This window comes from Falco rusticolus, chromosome 1, assembly GCF_015220075.1.
Source record: "Falco rusticolus isolate bFalRus1 chromosome 1, bFalRus1.pri, whole genome shotgun sequence".
Classification (NCBI taxonomy): domain Eukaryota; kingdom Metazoa; phylum Chordata; class Aves; order Falconiformes; family Falconidae; genus Falco; species Falco rusticolus.
Window position 1 is genome coordinate 112,003,650 of NC_051187.1, and position 23,100 is coordinate 112,026,749.

Consider the following 23,100-nt stretch of genomic DNA (forward strand, 5'->3'; position numbering starts at 1 on the left):
CCCTGAGCCACCCCCCCACCCCATATCCATCATCTCATTTTCAGGTCACATCAGTTTGTAAATTATGGAGTTAGATCCTGACATAAACTCATTTCCAAGGCTCCAAACAATTTTATAAGCTCCTCTGCATAATCTCCTAGAAAAGCTGCATTAAAAAATATACTCTGTACTCGAGGCAAAGGCAAAAATATTGATAGTGACAGACTGCTCAAACCTTCTTGTCTGAGCACTGATCACTCCAAGGTTAGATGCTTTAAATGATCCTGCCGGGATCTTCCTTAGCTGTGCAGTGATCACAAATCTGAGTGTGTGAAATACACCCTGGGAATGGTGGGATGGAGCACCACAGGCTCCAAAAACCTCAAGAAAATGTCTATTTCCCTTTGCGCTGTGACAAAGCTGAGCTTAACCAGGGGTTGACCACTGCTGCTGCACCAGCATGGCTATGCCTCCTCTCCCTAAGGAAGGCCAGGTTTGATTGCAGGGCAGGAGAGCATGCTTTAGGCTGCAACAAACCTTGTATGGGGTTGGGCATAGAACCGAGATAACAAGAGAAAAGTTCTGGGAGTGCAGGTGAATCTGGTTGGAGATGCAGGAATTTTACAAGAGAATAAGAATGTTGGAAGAATCAGCTTACTGGAGGAGCTTGGCCTACAAGGCTGTGTTTGGGGCGTTTTCCCCTTTCTTTCATTTTGCAGTGGGAGTAACAGGGAGGCAGGGTCTGGAGCAATGTGGAAAGTCACAGCATTATTCTCAAAGTAAATACAACCTCAATGAAAGGGAATGCAATTGTTACTGCTATAATGGCAAATCACTGCATATCCAGCTAGGTTCTCTGTACTGAATCTTGTACCCTTTAATTTTTAACATGTCAATCCAGTGTTCTGCCAGCAGCTTAGCTGTACAACAGCCAAGCCCTAGTTCATTTTTCCTTTGAGATGTTTTGTTCATCTTCACCATAGTGGAGAATGTGTCATGTCCTCTCATGATCCTTTCAGATGCTTCCTTCTACTTTCCTCTTACATCACGATAGTTAACCTCTTGCCTCCTTTCTCTCTACAGTTTTTTGAAATCTAGGTGTTTTGTTCTACCTATTCATAAAAGTTGACCAGTAATGCAGGGCACGCTGTAATACCATTGAGTCAATTGAAAATGCAGCTGTTGAGATTGATTTGCTTTCTTATTGCTCATCAGTTCTTTAGACCATTCCACTGGCTGTTTTCCATTTGTAATCTGAAATCCAGCTCTTCAAAACTGTACCACAGCTTCCCTCTCATGTCTCATTTCTTGCTCATCTTGCATCAGCTCCCCTCTACCTACTGCAGCTCCATGCTGTTTTCTCACTCTGTTAAGCTCAGCACACAGGAGCTGCAAGACTGTCCTGAAATCTTCTCCAGAACACTGACTTCTGCCATGAAAGTCTGCTTATGAAGTTACCACTATCAAGTTCCTCTACCCAAACCAAACAAAAGCTCAAGAGGAAACTTGAGATTTAAACATATGGGAAAAAAATTAAAGGAATGGTATCATGACACATGAATCACATCCCTATGTATTACAACAACCATAATCCTCTCTTCCGCTTCCCACCTCCTGCTACTGCATGCTAGTTAAGCCATTTCTAAAAATAGACTGCAACCTCCAAGAAGTAGTTTCTGTATCTTAATTCCAGATGCCCTTAGAGGTCAAAAAAACAGATGGCACCATCATGAATTGCTTGTTCGCAGTAGGGCACACATTTGTTCCCTACCAACAGGCCTCTGGCACATCAAAGTTCCTCGGAGCAAGTTTTAACCTTCAACAAATCTCAAGGAAGCAAACAGACCATCTGACTAGTGACGCTGTCAGTCCCATTGCTTCAGCCTGTCACCTTGCCTACTGCTGTCCCAGTCCTGACCAGACCACACTGGGCAATTTGGTGTGACAATACACTAACTAGTGGTAGGCCCTGGTTAGCCTGCTCTTGAAGAAACACGTGATTTTTGTCAAATATGCCATGGGTGCTAACAACACATCTCCCGAAGCAGTTCTGCACCCCAAACTATCAGAGATGTCATTGCATGAAAGGGCTGCTTCAAGATGAACAGAAACTCCAAGTCACATTGCTGACAGATTTAAAAAAAAAAAAAAAAAAAAAAAAAAAAAAAAAAAAGCACACTTATAAGCCCAGCAGGTTTTCTTTCCTTTTCTTAATTATGGTTAATGTAGCCCTGTCAAGCAATGACCCTCAGACATGACCACCACACTCAATTTCAAACACACCTAAACCACTGAGGACCTTAGCATTTCATTACCCATTCTCTGAATTCTCCATTGTTCGTTCATTTTTTAACTCTCTCATGACAATCCTTGTGTTAAGTCTCTGTAAAAAACTGCGAAAAGGAGCGAGGGCCATTTTGCTTGGTGTTTGTTTTAGAGTATCAGAAATTACAAACTTCTCGGTGGAATGGACGACTTGTTCAGCGATGCGGTTAGTTCGCCAGGAGATGGCACTATATCCCCACAGTTCACAGGCAACGCACTAACACCGATGAAGTATTGGCAATACGGATAACTACATATACAGCAACTTCAGGGTGCAATTTTACTCAGAAAAGGCATAGATATAAAACTCAACTTACATTTTGTATATTTATCTGCAGGGCCATTTTGTAGTGATTGAAGTCTTTAGCAAGCTCATATCCCTGATGATAGAAAGTGAACAGACCCTGAAAAAACGAGAGCACCTGAAATACAAACAAAAGACTTGTTAGAATGAAAAACTCCATTTATCGGAATATGATTGCTGCATGTAGCCTTTTCCAGAAAGATCAGAGATGAAAAAATGATTGTTTTTAAACAAATTTCCACTAATGCCTACATTTTATTAATAACTATTTACATCCAAATGATCAGTTATGTATGTAGACATTACTGGGTAGTCCTGTCTCTGGAATTTCACGACTGATCTCTACGTTAAATTTGACCATAGGCAACGTATATTTCCTGTCTCCCAAACTTTCCTATATAATGTTTTCCTACAGCTGCTCTGATAACAATGATGTCTCTAACAAATATTTGTGCACAAGGAAGTAACAATCATTCTGTCTTTTAGTCACCATTTTCCCGGTCATTCCCCTCCCTGCTAAAGACCACATTGAGATGACTTTCATATCAGAGTAAGCTGGTTTGTTCAAAGAAGGAAGCTTTCCCTTCAGCATCTTTACCCATCAGTACTTTTTGTATGCAGATCTGACCTTCTCTCAGAACCAGCAATTGATCCATGTTGCAGTTTCTGACTTCAGTGTTTCACTTTAAAGGAGTAAGTTATACTGTGCTGGAAACAGGGTGAGGTGCAACACTGCCTACCTCTCCTTCCCTTTTTGGTTCAGGATGTCGGAAAGAAGCAAGTGATACAGGAAAGAACAAATCTCTTTATTAAAGAGAACAAACCTAAGAATGTATTTATTAATAAAGTTTGAAGTCATAGGCAAATAAGCCATTTTCAGAACTGCAAAAAACTCACAAATTCGAAGTATTATGAAGGGGAAAGGGAATAAGAATTTGGTACTAAATAATTTGGGTTTACTACCCTAGCATAAACTTCACATACAAATTGGTCAATATAAATTTCAGCCCCATCTAGAGGGAGCTTTCAGAAAAGAGAAAGGGACATGTTTCAAAAACAGGATCTGAACAGTCATTACTCCAGTCTGACTGTGAGGAAACTTCACATGGTTTTAAACACAAGAACCGAATCCAAAACTATTTAGGTATTTTTAAAAAAAAAAATATTAAATACTAGAAAATTTTAAAAAAAATCCAAAACCAAACCAAACAACAAAAAAAATCCCAAACATTTTTCACAGTATTTTCCCATTCCTTGAACAATGCTAATATATTTGAAGTAATTTATTCCCGCTTAAGGATTTTAGAAATTTTTTCATACAGGAATAAGCTAAAATATACAGCTCTCTAACTCCATGATGACCAGCTACTTCGATTAGGGTCATATTAATGTAATAATGAAAAAAGTCCCAAATAACTGTATTTGAATAAAAGGACAGACTTGGTCAAAAAAATACAGACTTCAGAGTGTGAATAAATGGAAGTCACTTCTACAGTCCATCTTCTTTTATCTCAGTATTACATTTACTGTTCTCCTGTTGTTTCATAAAATTGCATTTATACTATGAGGTGAATTCACACTTCAGAAAATTTTAGAATATGCTTAGAGATTTAAGTAAGTCCAGTCAGCGTATGTATGATTTTCACTGAAATTCATCGGAACCAATTGATTTCTGCACAGATTCAACTGCACTTGAAATCAAACATATCATACTACCTGATAATGAGCTTTTTAGTCAGCAGTGTCCTCTTATTTAATTGATAGCTGCACTTCATCACTAACAGGCCTTTAAGTGCAACCTTCATATTTAATTCCTTACATTAGTCAGGAATAACATTTTCAGTGGTTAAACAAAAAAATGCAACAAGTCTGACGCCAACACCATATTCTCGAATCCTCTAACTCACACCACAAATCAAATGTTTTTGCAGTGCAGCAAAGTTTCACACATATTCTGAAACTCAACATCAATGGATCCAAATCAACAGTAATTACTGAGGTCAGCTTTAGAATGTCTAGTTAAGTGTATCTGTACTAGGAATTTGCACAGATTTAACACAAGAGTGCGTGAATTCTCTTAAGTCACACAATCACATACATTTTCCCAGAAAACAGAGCTCCTTGGCTTTTGTCCAGCTGCACTCTTTCTCCATCCCTTATGGATGACAGTGTAGGCTGAAATCACTGGTACTTACAGGTTCCACACACTCAAATTTCTTCCGCTCCTGTATCTCTTGCAACTTGCATACGTACTCCAGGGACAGCTCATAGAAGTGTTTTCTATTTTGCTCCACTTGGTTATCCGCCTGCACACAGAATACAGCTAATAAAGTTTCAAAGACATTTTGCAGGCAGCACATGTACAGCATACAAGTGGCAAGCAATAAGAGAATTTTCTCCAGACTGGGATTTCTTCCTTTACAACACAGCTCATTCAGTTACTTCTAAATGTCAGCAGCAAATCCCTTTTACTATATAACATATGTTGTTTTGAATCACTAGGCTAAATTTTAAGAAACATTCCAATGACATCTCTTCAAATTTCTTTTCTATGGAATCCAAACCAAATACATCAGATCAGGTACTTGTGCGCTGCTTAAATAGTGCTGAAAAGGTGCCTGCCCAAACAGAGAAAGGAGGCTAGCAGCATCTTCCATTAGAAAAGGTGGAAATCATCTCCCCAGTCAATCTAAGGAAGAAAATGTTATTGTTGAAAATCACATTGCTGGTCCTGAAAGCTTTACTCTATAACCCAAATAACTGCTGTAAATAGCCAGAATGCTATTGTACCCATCCCATACCTATGCTGGCTCTAGCTGACAAGAAAAGCAATTTTAAAAAGTTCACTTATTGGTAAGACACTTCACAAGTTTCCAGAGCATCACATATCTAAAAACACAGCCTTAGTAGCTGCGTCTGATTTTTAGCTCAGCATTCCTGAAATGCCAACACCATATTGATGTGAACAGTTATATTTCAGCTGCCATTCATCTCTACATAAATCTCTAACTTTCTAGCATATATGTATTATTTCACTAAGTTATTATTTAAGGTGTACATGCCCTCATTAAAATATAAAACTTCAAGAACTAGCTAGAGGACACCTTTATTAAAATATATTAAAGAAAGGCTACAAAGGGATACTCTATAAAGTGGTTAACACCTAGTCTTTGCCCATGTGATAATATCAAATGCTTCTACACTCAACTGCAAAAGGAAATAGAGAAAGGGTTAGTTAAAAACACCAGACTTACTGTTATAGACTCCCTCTTAAATACTGAGTCTATATCCTTCAGGCAGAACAGTGACTGCTATGCTTTAAGAGGAGGTAAGTCAAATTAGCTTTAAGACAGTTTTACCTGAAGACATGCTTTGCTGCTCTGTGCTAGAAATCTGTCAGCAGTTAAAGGGGTAGAACAACAAATGCCGTTAAAATAAAACAGCACTAATAGGCACATCTAAGAAAACGTGTTTCAAGAAGCCAAGCCATTCTGATGCATCATATAAACCACGCAACACAGGAACTGAGTTGTCAGCAAAGCTTCTGATGATACATAGAAGTACTGAAGGGTGCCACAACACCATAGAAAAAGACTATGAAGTGGTTTTACTAGGTCATCTGGCTAATTGATAGGAAGACTGCCCTATATACACCAAAGACCCGCATAAGCCTGTTTCTCTCTTTCTTGTTTTTCAGTTGTTTATTGTTTCAGTTGCCCTCCCCAAGAATACAATACCCAACACAGTCATTTTACTGATTCCTCTCAATTCCCCTGTAAATAAATTATCACATCTCTCCTCAGTTTTTTGAGGCACGAGCCTCTCCACGCATGCAGCAAGTTTGCTCTCCAAAGAAATATGACACACACTGTGCCTCAGTGAAATTTCAGGAATATACCTCCACCCCTCCACTAAGTCAAAGGCTATGTTAACGTAAGACTCACAATGTGACATATTTTTAATTGATTTTTTGTCAAATTTATAGCTGCATCTTTTATTTACTCCAATTAAGAACTGACACAACTAGCCATGTATAATACTAAATTAGGAAGCTCCTGTGCAATTATATACACCCGTTTTCTAACCTTATGCAAGAAAGTTTTTCCTATTTAGCACTCTGACAACATGCTGCAAGCCCTTTTTTTTAATTGCTTATACATTTATACTCCAAAATTAAATGCATAAATGAAAAAACCTGACTGAAGAATTTCAGAATTTTCCTTCATGAAGCTTTGAAGGACATTTAAAACAAATCTATTTGCTCATTCTAGTCGTCACATATGCTTTAAAACTTCAAACTATATTTGATACAGCTTTTGGATATATTTGTGATATATTTGATACAGTATTTACCCACTGAGATTAGGTCTCATTTCAGACTTTGAAATATGTTCTTGATATCATCAAGAGATCATAATTAATACTTTTTCATTTCTTCTGCCTCAAGTTCTTTGGCAGCTGATCAATTTGATAAAAGTACAGGTCCTGGCACATGAGCAATGCCCAGTAACTTCACTGGCACAACTCAACGCCCCACAAGACACTCATTTATGCATATAAGGGCCTATTTTGCAAATGCAGGATGGAGTAGTAACATCCTACTGAAACTTGAGAACTTAAGTTTGACAAACTGATGAAACAAAACTACAGTTCTTATGTTCTCATAAGTTCCCATGAACTTCCCAATTACATTAACTAGTTTTTATGAAAAATGGCATAGATTATTTGGGGTGGGGTAGAGCGCACAGAGAAGAGCTATCTCGGGGGAAACATTAAGTGTTTAATGATATGAGGCATTAATAGACTAAGTATTAATAATTCTGACATAAATACATTTCTCTGGAAAAAAAAAATCCTTCTGCCTACAGCTGGTCTCTGCAAGATTTCTCTGCTGTCTTCTGACATACTATTTGCTGTTGTTCCAGAAATAAAAGCTATTACAAATAAAGATGATGATAATAAACCCACAGGGACAGCAGGAATGACATGCAAAACAGATATGTTTTGAAGTTACAAATAGTCAACACATTTTTCTGTAGCATTACTTGGGGGGGGGGAAGGAAAAATAAAATGGGGGGGAAGCACAAAACCACTTCCTTCAGGAACATAAGTCTTGCTGTACTTTGCATAAAGCATTAACACAGGACCACTTAGTCAATACATAAAATGCAATGCAAATTACATATATGGTAAAGCCTCATAAGAAATACAGAGGTTTTTTTTACAATACACTTGCACTTTGCTGTTCTCTTAAGTAAAAAAATTAACATGATGTTCAGTGCTTCATACACACACCAAGTAAAGCCCTCAATTCAGAAAATGGTAGGGGTACACCACCAAGTTCAGCAAACACCGATTTCCTCACCAACTTTTCCAGTTGACAGGAATTTTTCTCCTACTACTATGAATGCTATTTTTGCATTTTTATAAAATATATTTACCTATTTAAAAACCTTCAGCTTGCATAAAAGAAGAGCCAACAATACCTCTTGTAACTGTAGCTCTTTCTTCTTAGCTGATAAATTCAAATGCTTTTCTAACAAACTGTAGTTCTTCTCTGTCTCTTTATCAAACTTCTTTTTTTCCTCCTAGGCACAGAAACAAAATAACATTCATTTTGCATAAAAATGTAAGAAAAGCCTCCTTCTTTCTTCTTCTAAAATTCTAACTAATCAGAAACAAAGAGAAACAAATTATCATAGCTCCAATAACTAAGGAAACATTTTTTAAATTAATTATAAAGGCTAACTTGACATTAATTCCTATTGCATCAATATGGTGAAGCTTATCACGCAAATGCTTACATTTTCTAAGTTACAAAAAGCCAAACAAACAACCTTTTCTTGATTTATTGCATTTGTCATTACTTTCAGGGATCATCCACATTATCTTGTTTTTTAATAAAGAACTTAAAGGGAAATAACCAGTTTCTGAAAAAAAGAACTTTCTATAATCAACAAGGGAAAGTTCCTACAATTTCACAGTTCAAAATCCAAAGCAAATACCACTATTTTAAAGCCATATAAAGACCTCTGTACTGAATTCCTGCTTCTACCAGATTTATTGCCCCCAGGGGTGGGGAAAAAAATTAAATACATAACAATATCCATAACACATAAAATCATGCTAGCAAAACAGAAACTCTCACAGACACACATGAATATCATTTGCAAGTGTAAATCCATTTCTCTGACCATCAAAACCAATGTATTGGAAGAGGGATTGCCATCAAATGTTTCTATGAAGTCTAAATTCTTGGATCTAATTTAGTAGAAGACATTGTAAAGCAACCCTTTTTGTTTCCTCAGTTCTAGTTTTATAACTCTGTGTGTTAAGACAGAAAGCTGCATTGATGAAATTAACCAACAAGTTTTGAAGCTATTTTGAAGGAGCTGCAGTTGAAAACAAACTAAAATAAGTAAAATCAAGTATTTAATTACACAGTCAAGAACTGACAGATTTACTCATCAGAAAGATACCAGTTCAATTAAAATATTTTTCCATTATCTGTCAATTTGGAATTTCATTTAAATGTATCCTACGCAACATACTGGTTAGACTCCATGGACATACTTACTCTTTTTTTTTTTTTCCACCTAACCTTTCATTTTTAATAATACTATATTGAAAGTGATGCATGTTTTTGTTCTCTGAATGATTGGATTCTGAAGGTAGCATTCTATTAAAGAGGGGATATCTAAGCTGTTTAGGATTGCTTCTCAGCAAGGTCTTCTACCAAAAATGCTAGGTTTTTCTCCATTTTGAGCCTAAGAACTTCCTTTCAAAAAGCAGCCACAATATTCCTTACCAACTGAAAAACATTACGATATGCATATGGTATTAGTGTGATTACAGATAACATATTAGCAAGCAAATTCTATTGATCTGGTCAACATTTGAGTGCTGCCAGAAAAAAAGAGCACTATTAACTTCTAAGTAGGCAAAGCCAAAAACTTTACACATGTAATTTGGAATTACAGCAGCAACACTTTTTACTAAGGAGTAATTCAATAAGGGTCTCAGCTTCCAGCACTATGGAAGTAAACTTTTTTTTTCTTTATCTTCTTAAACCTAACTCAGACCATTTCATCAGCAGGGGATGTAAGATACAGGAAAAATCTGAGGCAGCAGGTTCAACCTGTATTTTGTAATGGTACACTGTACATTTTTCCTAAAGCAAATACTACACAATGTTCCAGATATATTTCACTACTAAAGCCTACAACTTGGTTTTCAGAGCTAAACAGTATTATATTTTCAGTGTCAGTACGTTGATTACATCGAATAAATACTTAACTAAGAATATTCGAAGACTTAAATACTTTAGAGGATTTTAATTTAAATGTTATACAATTATGCAAGACTGTTCTATTTAAGATCACTGAGTATTCTGTCAAAAAAAAAAAAAAAAGAAAGGCTAAATCACAAGTAAGAGCTTCAACTTCACAGAAACAGTATGCAGGGACGCATGGAAAGAAATATCCATCCAAACAACATGTGAGATGTAGACTGCGTGCATGTAACTTGTCCTGTTGGAAACATCACAGGCAGGATTCTGACCAGGAAATGAGTGAAGATCATGAGATAATTTAAAGCATTAGGAGTTCTCACCCCCAAACCGGCAATGTTCTTTAACACCAAAAATACTATTGAAATAATCTATTCATTACAGCTGTGCCCATGACAATAGGTTACATTGAGAACAAATTCTCTTTTCCCTTGGAAGGCCTCCCTATATTACAGACCAAGTTCTTATTGTATGTTGGTTGGGACATAAGATATACTTCTCAGAAGCCCATAAAATTACACAAAGCTCATTGTACTATTGAACTGTAATGATTTATGATCAACAGAGCATTTTTCATTCACGAACACTGAAATCTTATTCAGAACATGACAATCATTCCTGATAAAGTGAAAATGCATAGGACTCATAACTGAAATGTTAGCAATTAAATATCACTGCTGATGAAGTCATGAAATGATAAAATAAAACATCTGTAGAGTAGTAGTTTAAAAAAGTATGAATTGAGTACTGGAACAGAAAGCTCTGTGAAATAGCTGGGGGGATGTGGTTTTTTTGGGTTTTTTGGAGGTTTTTTTTTAATAAGCATTTTGGGGTTTTTTTTAATAAGCATTAAAATTTCTTACTGGAAGAAGAAAGGTAGACAGGTAGAAAAAGGTCAAACTTGTCCCTGATACTTGCAGCTTACTTTGCCTTTTTTCAGAATATACACAACATTGTGACAATCTTAAAAAAATTTAACACTTTCACAAAAAAATCAAAAACACTTTGAACGAGATCTTGTCTTCAGCTTCTCCATCCCTATTTTTTTCCATTCATGCAGATGCATTAAGTTATCTATTCAAAACAAAAATTAAAATAAAGGAAATTTTCACTTTACAGGTTGCAAAAATACAGTTAAAAGCAATGTGGATGAGCAAGCTCCTTTGGGTAGTGAATATTTTTCAGCCTTTGATTGTGCAACTGCAAACAAATACAAAGCACAACAGGGTTACCCATTAGGAAGGGGGCAGGCTGTTAGCAAGATTGCTCCTATTCCAGACACAAGAGATTAAGAGAGGGAGAAGAAAGCAGCAAGGGAAAGGACATATTCTTGTCTTCTTGAAACATACTTTCCATTTGTTTCTGAAGCAAGTTCTTAAAGTAGGAAAAAGAAAGCATGAATACATTAAATGTAAACAACAGTATCTTTCTGTCAATTACACATCATCACTGCAATGCAATCCAATCCAAGTAGAGAAATAGAACAAACTATCATAAAGGCAATGAGGAACAAACCTTTACAGCCCCTAGCTGCTCTTTCCTAAATCTTTCCAAAGGTTTGATCAGCGTTTCAGTAACACTGAGTGCCTAAAGAAAAAAAAAAGACACCAGTTAGGTTTCTGCAGCCAGACTGACAAGTCACTTTATCATCAGCAATAACAAGAGAAGAGCAAGCAAGCTCCAAAGTAAAATAAAGGAGAAGCAAATTAGGAGTCCTAACTAAAATAATAATAATAATAAAATAAAAATCACATCTATGAGTTTATTCAAGTTTTCAAATATTATAGCCCTTATTTAAATCCACTGCCAGGAAATCTGCAGAAATTTCAGAAGTGTACAGGCTGCAGCCAAATTACAACTGCTTTACTTGTGCCAGTCTCGCAGATCAGACTGACAGTCTCAATGACTGAACACCAGAATGAGAGACATGACAAATTATTTTCATTTGGGGACACAAAAATTTCTGCAACTAGAAACACTACAAACAACTGCAGAATAGACTAATGAGTAGCAAATAATAATCTTTTAACATACAGTTAAAGCCATTAGGCATTGATATATTTATATCAAAATATTAAGTACATTACGAAAACAAAGTTAACTTAAGTCATTAAATCAAGAAACAAGAATTTTAGCTGACTGGGTGAGCATCCACAAGTGTACTTACAATAAATGGCCTCATACCTATATTAAAGAGAAAGAAAAAGTACACAATATGCCAGTATAAGACAGAAAACTGCAGCATATTAGATCTGGCCAGCAAATACGTTTCTTAGTTCACATGAAATATCACCAGAGATGGAGTGGAGTTAGGGTTTGGTTTGAGGCTGGTGCAAACAAGACTTCAATTTTAAAAATGTTTGACAATTCAGCAAAGGTTGGAACTTCTGGAAAGCAACAGCAGCACAGAAAAGATAGTGAGAGCATTGGAGATGTGGAGGAGCAGGAGGGTCCTTTCGGTCTCAGTCCTAAAGCAGACCCACAGAGTAAATCACGTCCAGGACTGGGCTTAGCACAGCCACAGGGCTGAGCTGCCAGGAGTCCAGGCAGGGCTCCCTGGAAGACCACCTTAGACACAACAGCAGAAGGCCTTCTCTCCCTCGACCCACACCCACCCCACCCCACCCCCCTCTCTGCCTTTCAAAGGTGAAAGGTGTCAGAGAAAACATTGCAGGCTTAAAACAGCCTGCTGGGACACTTCTGAAAAGCTCTTATCATAGAACACAAGAGCGATGTATTAGAGATCTGGCACAATACAAACCTGAACATCACTGTCTGCTCCCACCCACCCCTGGAGCCATGCAGGGATTAATTTGGGAGTCATCCTGCCAATTCACTGTAACCAGAGCAACCAAGGCTTTTAAACAGACATGGCAGCATACTAACCTATGGAGCCAATTTGAAACCCAAATATCTGGCAAGCCTGGGCCAAACTGCATGTTGCACAGTCATCCACACAACAGAAACTTCCTAACTTCAGAGCACTTGTTCTCATGGCCCAAACTTTTTTTTTCTGCATCCATTTCCTGCTTTTGCCAAAAGCACTTAAAGCACTCTTCGGTGCACCCTTGGTGAGAGCAAAACAAAAAGGAAACCTCACAATTTTGTCTTCCAGAAGTGGACCAGGCTAACCATGACACAGAAGACCCTTATGTTTAGCTGGAAGGTGAGGGAAGGACAACAGTGTAACTGCTGCCATGTCCCCAGACCTGCAAAGACAGATCCTGCAGGCTTCATCACAAAGCTTTGGGAATGCTCTTGGTGGCTAGAGAACTATTTGTTCCCTGAGGTGACTCAGCTCCCACCAAATGAGAGACAGGGCATTCAAATGCCCAAACCAGGAGCTGAACTGTGGTTCTAGGATTTAGCCCACCTGTCAGCCTATGCGCTATATCGTAACTACTCAAGCCGTTACCAAGAACCTCCACGGCAGTTTTTAGGACACTCAGGTTTTTCACGTTTTGTCAGGCCTCCAAGACTTTCCTTGGAAATTCTCAGGGGCTGAAAGGAAACAGTAATTTCAACTCATAACTGAAACAGTTTCCTGGGACACAGCAGAAGCACCTGAGGACTGAAGGATCTCTCCTTGCAGACCTCGATGATTCTCACAAGTCAGAGTGGAGAACTGCTCATGGAAATCACAGAATAGTCCTATACTGGAAAACTTTTAAGAAGTTTAAGTTGTTTCTGCCAGTTTCTTCTATACTGACAAAGCAAGTGAGAAAGCTATGAGGCCTCCTCAGAGCAAAACTCATGAAAGGATGACAGTATCTGCCTGGAAGAGCACCAAGGTTAGTGGAATAATTTAAAAGCATTTAAAGGTAGCAACTGAGCATTTAAATGGTCAGAAGTTTAAAAATAAGTTTCTAACGACAGGTTGCTTATTAGCCATTTGAAATTTTACACAAAAAGAAGTGAAACTTAAGAACAACAGGCAGTGAATGTATGCTGAACACAAAGTCCAAGCCCCAGAAAAGCATAGCACCTTGATGCAACCGAAAGAAAAACCACCAACACCCACCACAACAAAGGCGGCTGTGGTTTATAAACCAGCAGGGCTGACTGCAGATCACTTGGTCTGCTACACTCCTGTGCAACATTAACCATGGAAACCACTACAGGAATTTGTTTGAAGCAGAAAATAATCTTTAAATCAAAACGAGATGTTCCCTCAGCGACTGCCAACAAACAGATTCCACTGCTGCCAATGATATGATAAGCCAGTAACTCTTTCATTAAAAGAAAAACAAGCCTCCCTTCCTTCCAAAAAAAGATGTTTCTCATTTTACACAGCTTAAACTTTGTTAACAGATGCCATAAAGGTATTTATGATTTGTCACCCGTTTTGCTTTCTGTGTCTGGATTAAACAATGAGACTCTTGGGTATTTCTTCGTGAAGCAGGATTTTGCAGATTTCTTTGTAGATTTTTGGTCATTCTCATAGAGCTTCATACCAGGCCCATATATAAGAATATAAGAGGAGTATTTCTGAATCACTGAAGTGAGCAAGTATGTCAGCTTATATGCATATAAACAGAAACTATCAACCAAGACACAACTGGTAAATTTAACCAAATTACAGAGCTGTTAATCTGACTGTCAGAAATAAAAATGAAGTTCACAATTGAAACATGCACAATTCTGGATTAAATAGGGAGACATTTGCACTGTTCTCCAGTGCTTATCATAAGAAGCTACAAAAAGTTTTGTAGTCATTTATATAACAAAAACATTATTTACACAGGTATTCATTCTAAGTTAGTTTATTTACAGTTTAGGAACTCAAAACACTTTTTCCTTTCCTTTTTTTTTTAAAAAAAAAAACAAACATGGTTAACAGATCAGTGGACAAAAAACCTAAATTTCTCCCAGTAAATAAGATAAGGATTGCTTGAATATATTTGTCATTATCATTTGCATCTTCCTTAAGAAGTAAGTCCATATTAAAATGTGAAATTTCCAAGAAAAGTTATACTATGCATTTAACTTAAGTATTCATTAATATGAAATGGCATGTTCCTCCCTCTTTCAACTTCTGTCTCAACTCCTAATTTTCATCCCTCTACTCCTTTAATCCTGGCAGATTATGACGACAGAAATGTACTATTTTAGGGGGGGGGGGTGGGGGGGTGGGCGCGGAATATCTTTCTTTTCTTCATATCTCTGATCAACCCAAACCTAACTGAAAGGAACATTTACTCAATTTTACAATCTGGCAGGCAAATTATGACAACTGTACATCACACTGGAATCCATGTAAAGAGGTCATGCCTCAGGTAGCAGTTATCTTAACCAGCTTTACAAATGTCAAAGTCTCAGGAATGCTTTAAAAAATGTTTAACCTCATATGCACACATCTCAGGCAGACAGTCTGAATTTGCTTATGCTAATCCTGTTCTATTTGCTGCACCTATGGAAAGGTCAAAGAATTTACTTAACTTCACCATAAACCTGGCAACAGCAGCAATAAAATCATTATTGCCATCATTGTCTCAGAGATCACTGTATCCAACATTTGCAACATCTTTATAAAGCAGACTTTCAGCTTTGTGTATACCTCCTAATTTCAGATGCCTTTACAAAACACCACCTGCTCAGGCAAAATAGTTTACAAAACGGTGACAATCCTGACTTTTCCAGCTCAATGTTCTTTAAATAAGTAACAGATCATAGGTTAAGGAGCCCAAACCAGCATTTCCTAGAGCAGCCCCCAAAGGCACAGACTAAAGCCATTAGCAAGTGCATTTACAGCCATTTGCTACTTCACCAGTTAAGTCAACAACATCCAACAGGTTATTTACCAGTCAGTGCCAGTCCACAAGATGACTTCATGTAGCCTGTTACTTCTTCCCTTCTCAGAGAAGACGGGAGCATAGCTGTTAGGGAGAAACTGCTTCCCCAAACACCTCTGCCCTATGGACTGTAACCTGACACACAACACCATCCACCAGAATTCAATACTTCTCATGCTTTCTCACTTTCCTGCGGTAGGCAGGAGTAGTCTTTCCTAAGTTTCGGCTCCCCTTGCAGGTACAACCAGGCTTGTCTTGCAGAGGAGGAAGGCTGCTTGCATGGGCTGTAAAGCAGTAGCAACCCACAAAGAGCTGTCCCAGAAGCTCAGTCCAGCCCCTGTGGCTAAAAAGGCTAGACCAACCTAAGTTAATCAAAATTTGTTTTGCTTATTAGACAAATGCAGCAGTGGCCTCCCAACTTTCATCCATAAAATGTCCTTAGACCTCAGCCTTTACTGGAAGAACTGGAATTTACACATTGCTCATCAACAGCTCTAGAGGCAAGGTAAATATGTACACTGACTCTGCTCCATTTCGAATCTAAGCATCCTCCCATACAAGACAGGTTCACTGGGAAAGAAGAACAAGAAGCCATAAACATACACCTTGCTGCAGACTGCATAGCAACACAGGAGTGCTGAGTTCCTAATTCTCATCCCAGGAACTGGAATGCAAATTAGATGCCAAACAGAAAAGCAGGTTGTATGTTTCCCAGTGCACTGACTCGAAAGATTTATTTGTAGACAGGGGCATGATTGTTTCTCTTCTCAACAAAGCAGAGACAGAGGCTGCCAGTCAGTAGGGCAGAGCTCATGAAAACCAGCAAGTGTCAATGAAACTAGATCTGAGAAGGAAGTTTTGCCCTACTGAGTGCAACAAAGAATGCAGAAAGGAAGACATACCTAGCAGTGATTCAATAACAAAGGTAGCTAACATTGCGGTTGAATAAACAGATTCACTTTCTAATAAAGAAATTTATTACCTACAGCTGCACTTCTGCTTACAGAGGCTATAGCTCTTCTGTGTTTTCCCCATGAAATTGCAACATTCAGCCTAATAAAAAAAAGCTGATTCAGATACTTCCTATGTTGAGGGAGAAAAAAAATATATACAAATTGGGTATTCCTACAAGAAGGTTTCCTGATTCACATAGTGATTTGTTACTGAAATTTCTCAAGCATTAAGATTTATGTCTGAAATCCTGTATTATGTAATTGTGCAGATTCAATTCCACTACTGAAGACATTAGATGTTACTTGCAAAGCCTTAACCTCTATTCTTTCTTTTCCCATGAGAACGTGATTTGCTCTTACAGTTACTTGAACGTGCTCCCAATTAACGGCACAGTCAACTCTCCTGCCAGTATGCCCTGCAGACAGAGTGGTGTATCTCCCTAACCACTTCTCAGTACTAGTTTTGTACATAACTGGAGCACTGATTGCAGTCAGCGCAACCATACCCAAAACTCATTTGTTTTCAAATGCAAGTTTTCTTCTGGTAAAAGACTCTGGATGCTCTAGAGCTTTCCTTGTAGCTTTACAAACATAAATAATGAAATGCCCTCAGCCACATATTGGGATTACAAACATGGATGTTTGAGGTTTTTGGGTTTGGGGAATGGAGTCTATAGACTAAAGGATTTTTAAGGGGGTCTCATAGCACATTAATACTCGTGCATCTTTGCATGTGTGCAGAAGCTGTAAAAAAGAAGTGACATCCACTCCTCTGGATTCACTTGCTGTGGAGGAAGGCATCCAGTAACAAGAGTCAGGTGGACAGACAGATCTGTCTTTCAGACAATCTATTTTGTACATTTCTGAGATGCCAGGAGGCACCTGAAACAAAACAAATCACCTTCCTCTTAGGTGTTCCAGAAAACAATCCCCAGGGTTCGGTAAGACTGGCTACTTTCTCAAATTGTTCCAGAAGGAATTTCCTAGACCATTGGTCCATTGCCCCACAAGCCACGATACAGGCAAACTCCTGTGCTATGCACTTCCTAGCCCTTTTACAGGCAGCAGCCTTGGCTTACAGAGACTATAATAGCAGGATCAGTGAGTCCTCCCTTCTAGTCAAAGGTTATTTCCTGTTCAGTGGAAGTTTATGACTAATCTAAAGGACAGACAGCTAAAAATGCATCCTATGACCTATCCGCTATGCTGCGCTCTGCTTTGAAAGATTGTTTGCATTGCTTCACTTGCCATGAAACTGCTGACCTCAAAATTAAATTGATATCATAAGCAAACAATGCAAACAAAGTCTTTCATTTTTTTAAAAAAGGTATTTAAATTAAGACAGTGGAGTTTAGTAACAATTGCTTTCTAAAAAGCTATTTAATAGTCCTGGCTTTCCAGCAAGTTTATTCTTATGAAATACATTCCACTATAAAGAGAAAAATACTACAAAGCCATAAGCGTAATGAACAGGAAAAGAAACAGAGTTTCATGAATAGCAGCAAATTAGCTTTTCCCCATCTGAAGTGGAAGAAAAATGTAGATAACTCCTCCAAACAAAGATCTTCCCTTAGCAAATCCAATACACAAGAGCTGAACAGCATGACACACCAGAACATAAGTCTGGTTCTTGTATGAGCAGATAATCATTTCCAGTCCACGCTTTGAAATCACTGGCCATATAAAACTCTTGACAAGACGAAAAGGCTGCTCAGGAAAGCACATAGCATAATGCCCATTTTCTTTGTGCATGGCAAAGCTCATCGCTAAGCAAAAGGATGCCACTGAAAAGCAAAGAATCCAACAGCTAACAACAGCTTCAGTGTTCAGTCAAGAATGAACGGCTGGATTATTGTCAGCACTGTCCTCTCCAAGGAACAGTGGTGTTATTAACAACCAGAAAAACCAAACTGGTGACAGTTTTACAATGCAAATTCCAAACATTTCCCATTGATGAAATAACAGAATGAAAATTCTCTAGGGAGTTATGTTGATGCATGTGAGACCACAAAGCTGTCTGGAAAAGGCAACTAGTGGTAACAGAACTTTTCAGACATATTCACTCAGAGGTGGCAGGAATGCACCCAGAACTGGCTTTTTACTTTTTTTCTATAGTATAGAAAACAGTCATGTTTGTTTTATAGATTAACACACACAAGCTCATATGTAACTCACAAAACAATTTCAGAAGACTGTATGTAACATGCAAAAATAAACAAATAAATAAAACAAACATTTGGTGTCAGGAAATCACCAAAACATAAGAGATATGCCTGAAGCAGTTGCAGTTCTGTGTTCGTGTTCCCATATCCCAGTAAGTATATGACTGCCACCCAGCCTCATGCCATGCAGAGGAAAAGTGAAAGCTGGGCAATGAGATACAGCAACAATTGTTCTGCTTGTTTCTAAAATTGGAAAATGTTTTATTAAATTGATCAATTTGCACAAGGAAAAAAAGAATCTAGGTTCTCCAATTAACATAGTCAAATGTTGCTCCTGAGAAGTTCTGTTTTACCTGTGCCTCTGTCTCTGCATCTGAAATGTTTAATATGCTGTTGGCAGCCTAATTTTTCAGAAGTGGTCACCAATTATGTGACAAATATGTTCTACACTGTATTGGCAGATGTGTTTAGTAGCCTGTGCTGTCAGTGAACTTAAAAGGATCTGAACATATCAAATACTGTATAATGCCTTGAACTCTTACTGAACAGATCTTGAATGCATCTTACATCCAAAACTACTGGATTTTTTTATTTTTTTTTTTTTACTTTACAACAGTGAGTAAACTGATTGCTCCTTCAGATTACTATGAAGATAGATTACAATTAAAAACCTGTGTGCAGAGGACCAAAGAAAAGCTCAGAAAGATTAATACCATCATCTTCATAGCAAAGTGAACTAGTGTATATTAAATACAGAGTCACTGAACAAAATGTAATAGTAACCTATTCATGAACAGTGTTAAGTGAGCACTTAACCTGTGAAATAAATACTCATGCACTGAAATACTTCATCACAAGAGGTAATAAGTATACATAAGTATATCTACATATTTGCACAGATTATTTAAATTCTACCTTTAACCTTTTGTGTATATGTCTTTGAACCTTAACAAACTTCTTTTAACTTGGGAAACCACAACTGGGAAACCTCTCTCCCTCTTTTTCCTTGCCCCCCCCCCCCCCCGAGTATCAAGAAGAAAGAATAAAATGGTGACTTCACTGAGGTATTTCTTTTAAAAACCCACAGAGAAACAGTTTCTCATGTTCCTGATATAAGCTGAGAATAATTCTGCTCTTCAGAGAGGTGCTATTTTGAATTTGATTCTGACAACGTAGTAAAACTAAGAAAGAATGCAAAAGGATTTTTGAGAAGCCAGGACTGCCAAGATACCTAATGGCATAAGAACAACAGTTTTTTGGGGGGAAGGGGGCGGGGGCGGACATGACAACGACAACAACCCGCAAAAAACCCATGAACAAAACAAAACAAAAAAAAAAACCAAACTATGTAGCATCTTTCCTCTGAAGATACCCAAAGGAATAGAAGTGTGCTAAAACTGTAGCAGGAAATAAAAGAGACCATATCAAAATAAAAAAAAAGCAAGTTTATATTGCCTTGGGGAATTACAGGAAACATACAGTAAGGTGAATATAATTGTACCAGAAATCCTATACAAAGAGAAACACGATGGAGTAAAAATAAAATACACAAGTACTTAGGGACAAAGTTAGAAAGACTAAGGTGAAAAAACATTTTATTTGGCAAGAGGCAAAGACGACTCTAAAGAATAGGAGTTCTTTATATGTATTTCAGAAAGCAGAGAGGAAGGAAGCTATAAAACCATTATTTAACTGGAAAGAGTTAAAACAAACCAGCAATTGACTGTAAGACAATAGCAGATTTTAATAACCTTCAGAAAGGAAAAAAAAAAAATCTTAATTATAGCAAATCATCTAACAAAGGGGGGGGGGGGAACGTAAGTTGAGTAAAGATTTCTTAAGAACAATTGTATGTATTCCTACATTACAAAACTGAGGATTTAATCACATTCAAGTCAAAAGGGGCTTTGCTTCAGAGTAGTTCAGGCACTCAGCAAAGCAAACTGAAAGGAGAGGCAGCAAGGTCCCAGAGCACGGTAGAAGAGCAAACACAGTAGCAACTTTAAAAGTGCTGCGGAAGAAGCAACCTGGTCTTAACAAATAAACCACAGAAATAATGAGAAAACAACATCCTGGTTGCAAAGCTACCCTGAAAAATACCTGTTCAGCTAAGATGACATTTCAAGCATCATATAGGAAACTACAGCCAAGTTTCCTGCATGACCTAATTTTCACTAGCAATTTATGGAGTGACTTACCAATAACTCCACCACACTAACATACATGTGGAATGACATAAATCCAAGAGAAAATGTCAGTGCTTTCAGAAAGCAGGATTAAAATAATTTTGACATAAAAGACAGCTGGTCTAAACTCAGTATAATCCAACTGAATAAGGAAAAACACAGATGTAAAACACCACTTTGAAAGGGTAACAGTGAAAATACTACTATGAAGGAAAACGATTGGGTTTTACTCCATGACTACCGTAAAAAAGTTCCCAACGTGTTCCCAGGTTAACTTGCAGAAAAGGAGACTTAGGAAGGATATCAGGTGAAAAAAATGGAATAAACATTGGAGTAAAACTAGAGAAATCTCTAGACCTGGAACTTTTTTAAAGAATAGTCTAGACCAGCACTCATCAGGGATCATCAAGGTATACATGACCCTGCCACAAGTCACGCCTCTGCAGGTAAACGCAGCCAACTCACTCAGTGCTGGCATGGGAGTAAGTTAACTGAATAGGACATGAGACACTACTAAGCAGGACCTGAGAGATTGCTGGACACAGCCCGTAACTAGGAGAGACACTGACAAAAGTTACAGTGTTGTGAGGGCTGACTGGGCTTTCAGCATGGTTAAGGGAGAGTCATGCGAGAAACAGGTGAACTCCACAAGCAGCTAAAGGGCAGGATGAAGGACCTCCAGGGAGGGAAAACATGCATAGCCAGCACATTAGGGCGACCGCACTGGGCGCCAAGTACTGCTGATATTACTGAGGGAACAGTACAAGTGCTATCAAATCTGGTTATGATTTAGCAAGACTGGAATCAACACGGAAAACTAACTAGGGGCAGGCTGGTCATTTGGCAGAAGACTGGGAAAGAGGAAGGGAGATATAAAGGTGGTAAAAAGAAAAGTAAAGGAAGAGGAAAGGGATAACAACCACAGGTGATGTACCTACCAGGCTGCCCCGCAATGCTCATCATTGCAGCTTACATGAGGGCAGCCAGCAAAGCCTGTTGTTCCGAGTCCATCACAAGAATCAAACCTGCTTCTGCTGTCAGGAAAACTGGGGCTGGGAGGGAGGTTTGGTGCTCTCCCTGGCAAGCAGGAAAATGACTAGGTAGTGAGATAGAGCATCTTGGCGTCACCGTGTCGGTGCTTGTTTGTCCCCAACCTTTTCCTACTAGACCTGTGAAGTCCCCTTTCATCCCTGCACTTCCACAACACTTTTGTAGTGTCAAAGGAGCAGAATGTAAATCCTATGACTTCATTCATCCTTAACATGTAAAAATAATTTCCAGAATATTCTCAGGGACAAAGTGAGGCATTTCCTATCTGCCTTGGGGAATGTCACCAATCTATGGTGCTATGGAAAAATGTAAATTATTTTTGTATTGGCCACTCCATAATAATTTCAATTAAGCATCTGGATTAATGCCAACTTCCCTTTTCACAAGCACCCAATCCTTTGACAGTCAAGATGTAATTTCAGCAGCCTTTGAAGGAGATGGGAGAAGTAGTAAAACCATGAAGTGCAAGACTCCAACATCTGAATGAAATTATTAATTATTCACCAAATAAATACTCATCAGACAAATGCCAACCAAAAAAAGTAAATGATAAACACTAATAGAAAGTTTAACGGACTCTGGATTCACCACTAACAATATTTTCAGAAAATCATGAGAAGTGTTGATGATGAGTATTTAATTTCAGTTTAGAATATACTTTAATTGCACATTTAAAATGGCATAGCAATATCTGAAATGCCCTTAGTTCTTTGATTTCTTTAATTTTTACGTGACTGAAATTTATCTCCAATGCTGCACCGAAATCAGCGTGAGCAGTCCGAAACCTTCTTGTCATCTTCAAAATGGCAAGGGGGAAAATGCTCAATAAAGAGCATTCTTAACAAAGAAAACTGAATGCTTTTGAAAAAAAAAAATGCTGCTATATACTCTCCATCTTAATAGAAAGTCTTTGGATGCCTGATCTGATTCCAAACATCTGTGAGTGCAACATGCTCTAATATTCTCCATGGGAGTATCTCTAGAGTTCGTGCCACTTATAATATCCATTGAAAAGTCAAAATAAAATAAAAACAGTCAGAGAAGCAGCCACTGAATATTGT

The 23,100-nt window shown here is 38.0% G+C and overlaps 1 protein-coding gene across 1 annotated transcript in view; it reads right to left on the reverse strand.

The window, feature by feature from the left end:
* Positions 1 to 23,100, reverse strand: part of ARHGAP10 (Rho GTPase activating protein 10) — a 155,070-nt gene that overhangs the window by 88,201 nt on the left and 43,769 nt on the right. Inside the window, exons 4-7 of the mRNA XM_037396443.1 lie at positions 11,412 to 11,483; positions 8,095 to 8,196; positions 4,804 to 4,914; positions 2,622 to 2,726 (exon numbers count right to left, since the gene is read on the reverse strand). Of these exons, the coding sequence (XP_037252340.1) occupies positions 2,622 to 2,726; positions 4,804 to 4,914; positions 8,095 to 8,196; positions 11,412 to 11,483 (390 nt within the window). The remainder of the gene's footprint in view (positions 1 to 2,621; positions 2,727 to 4,803; positions 4,915 to 8,094; positions 8,197 to 11,411; positions 11,484 to 23,100) is intronic.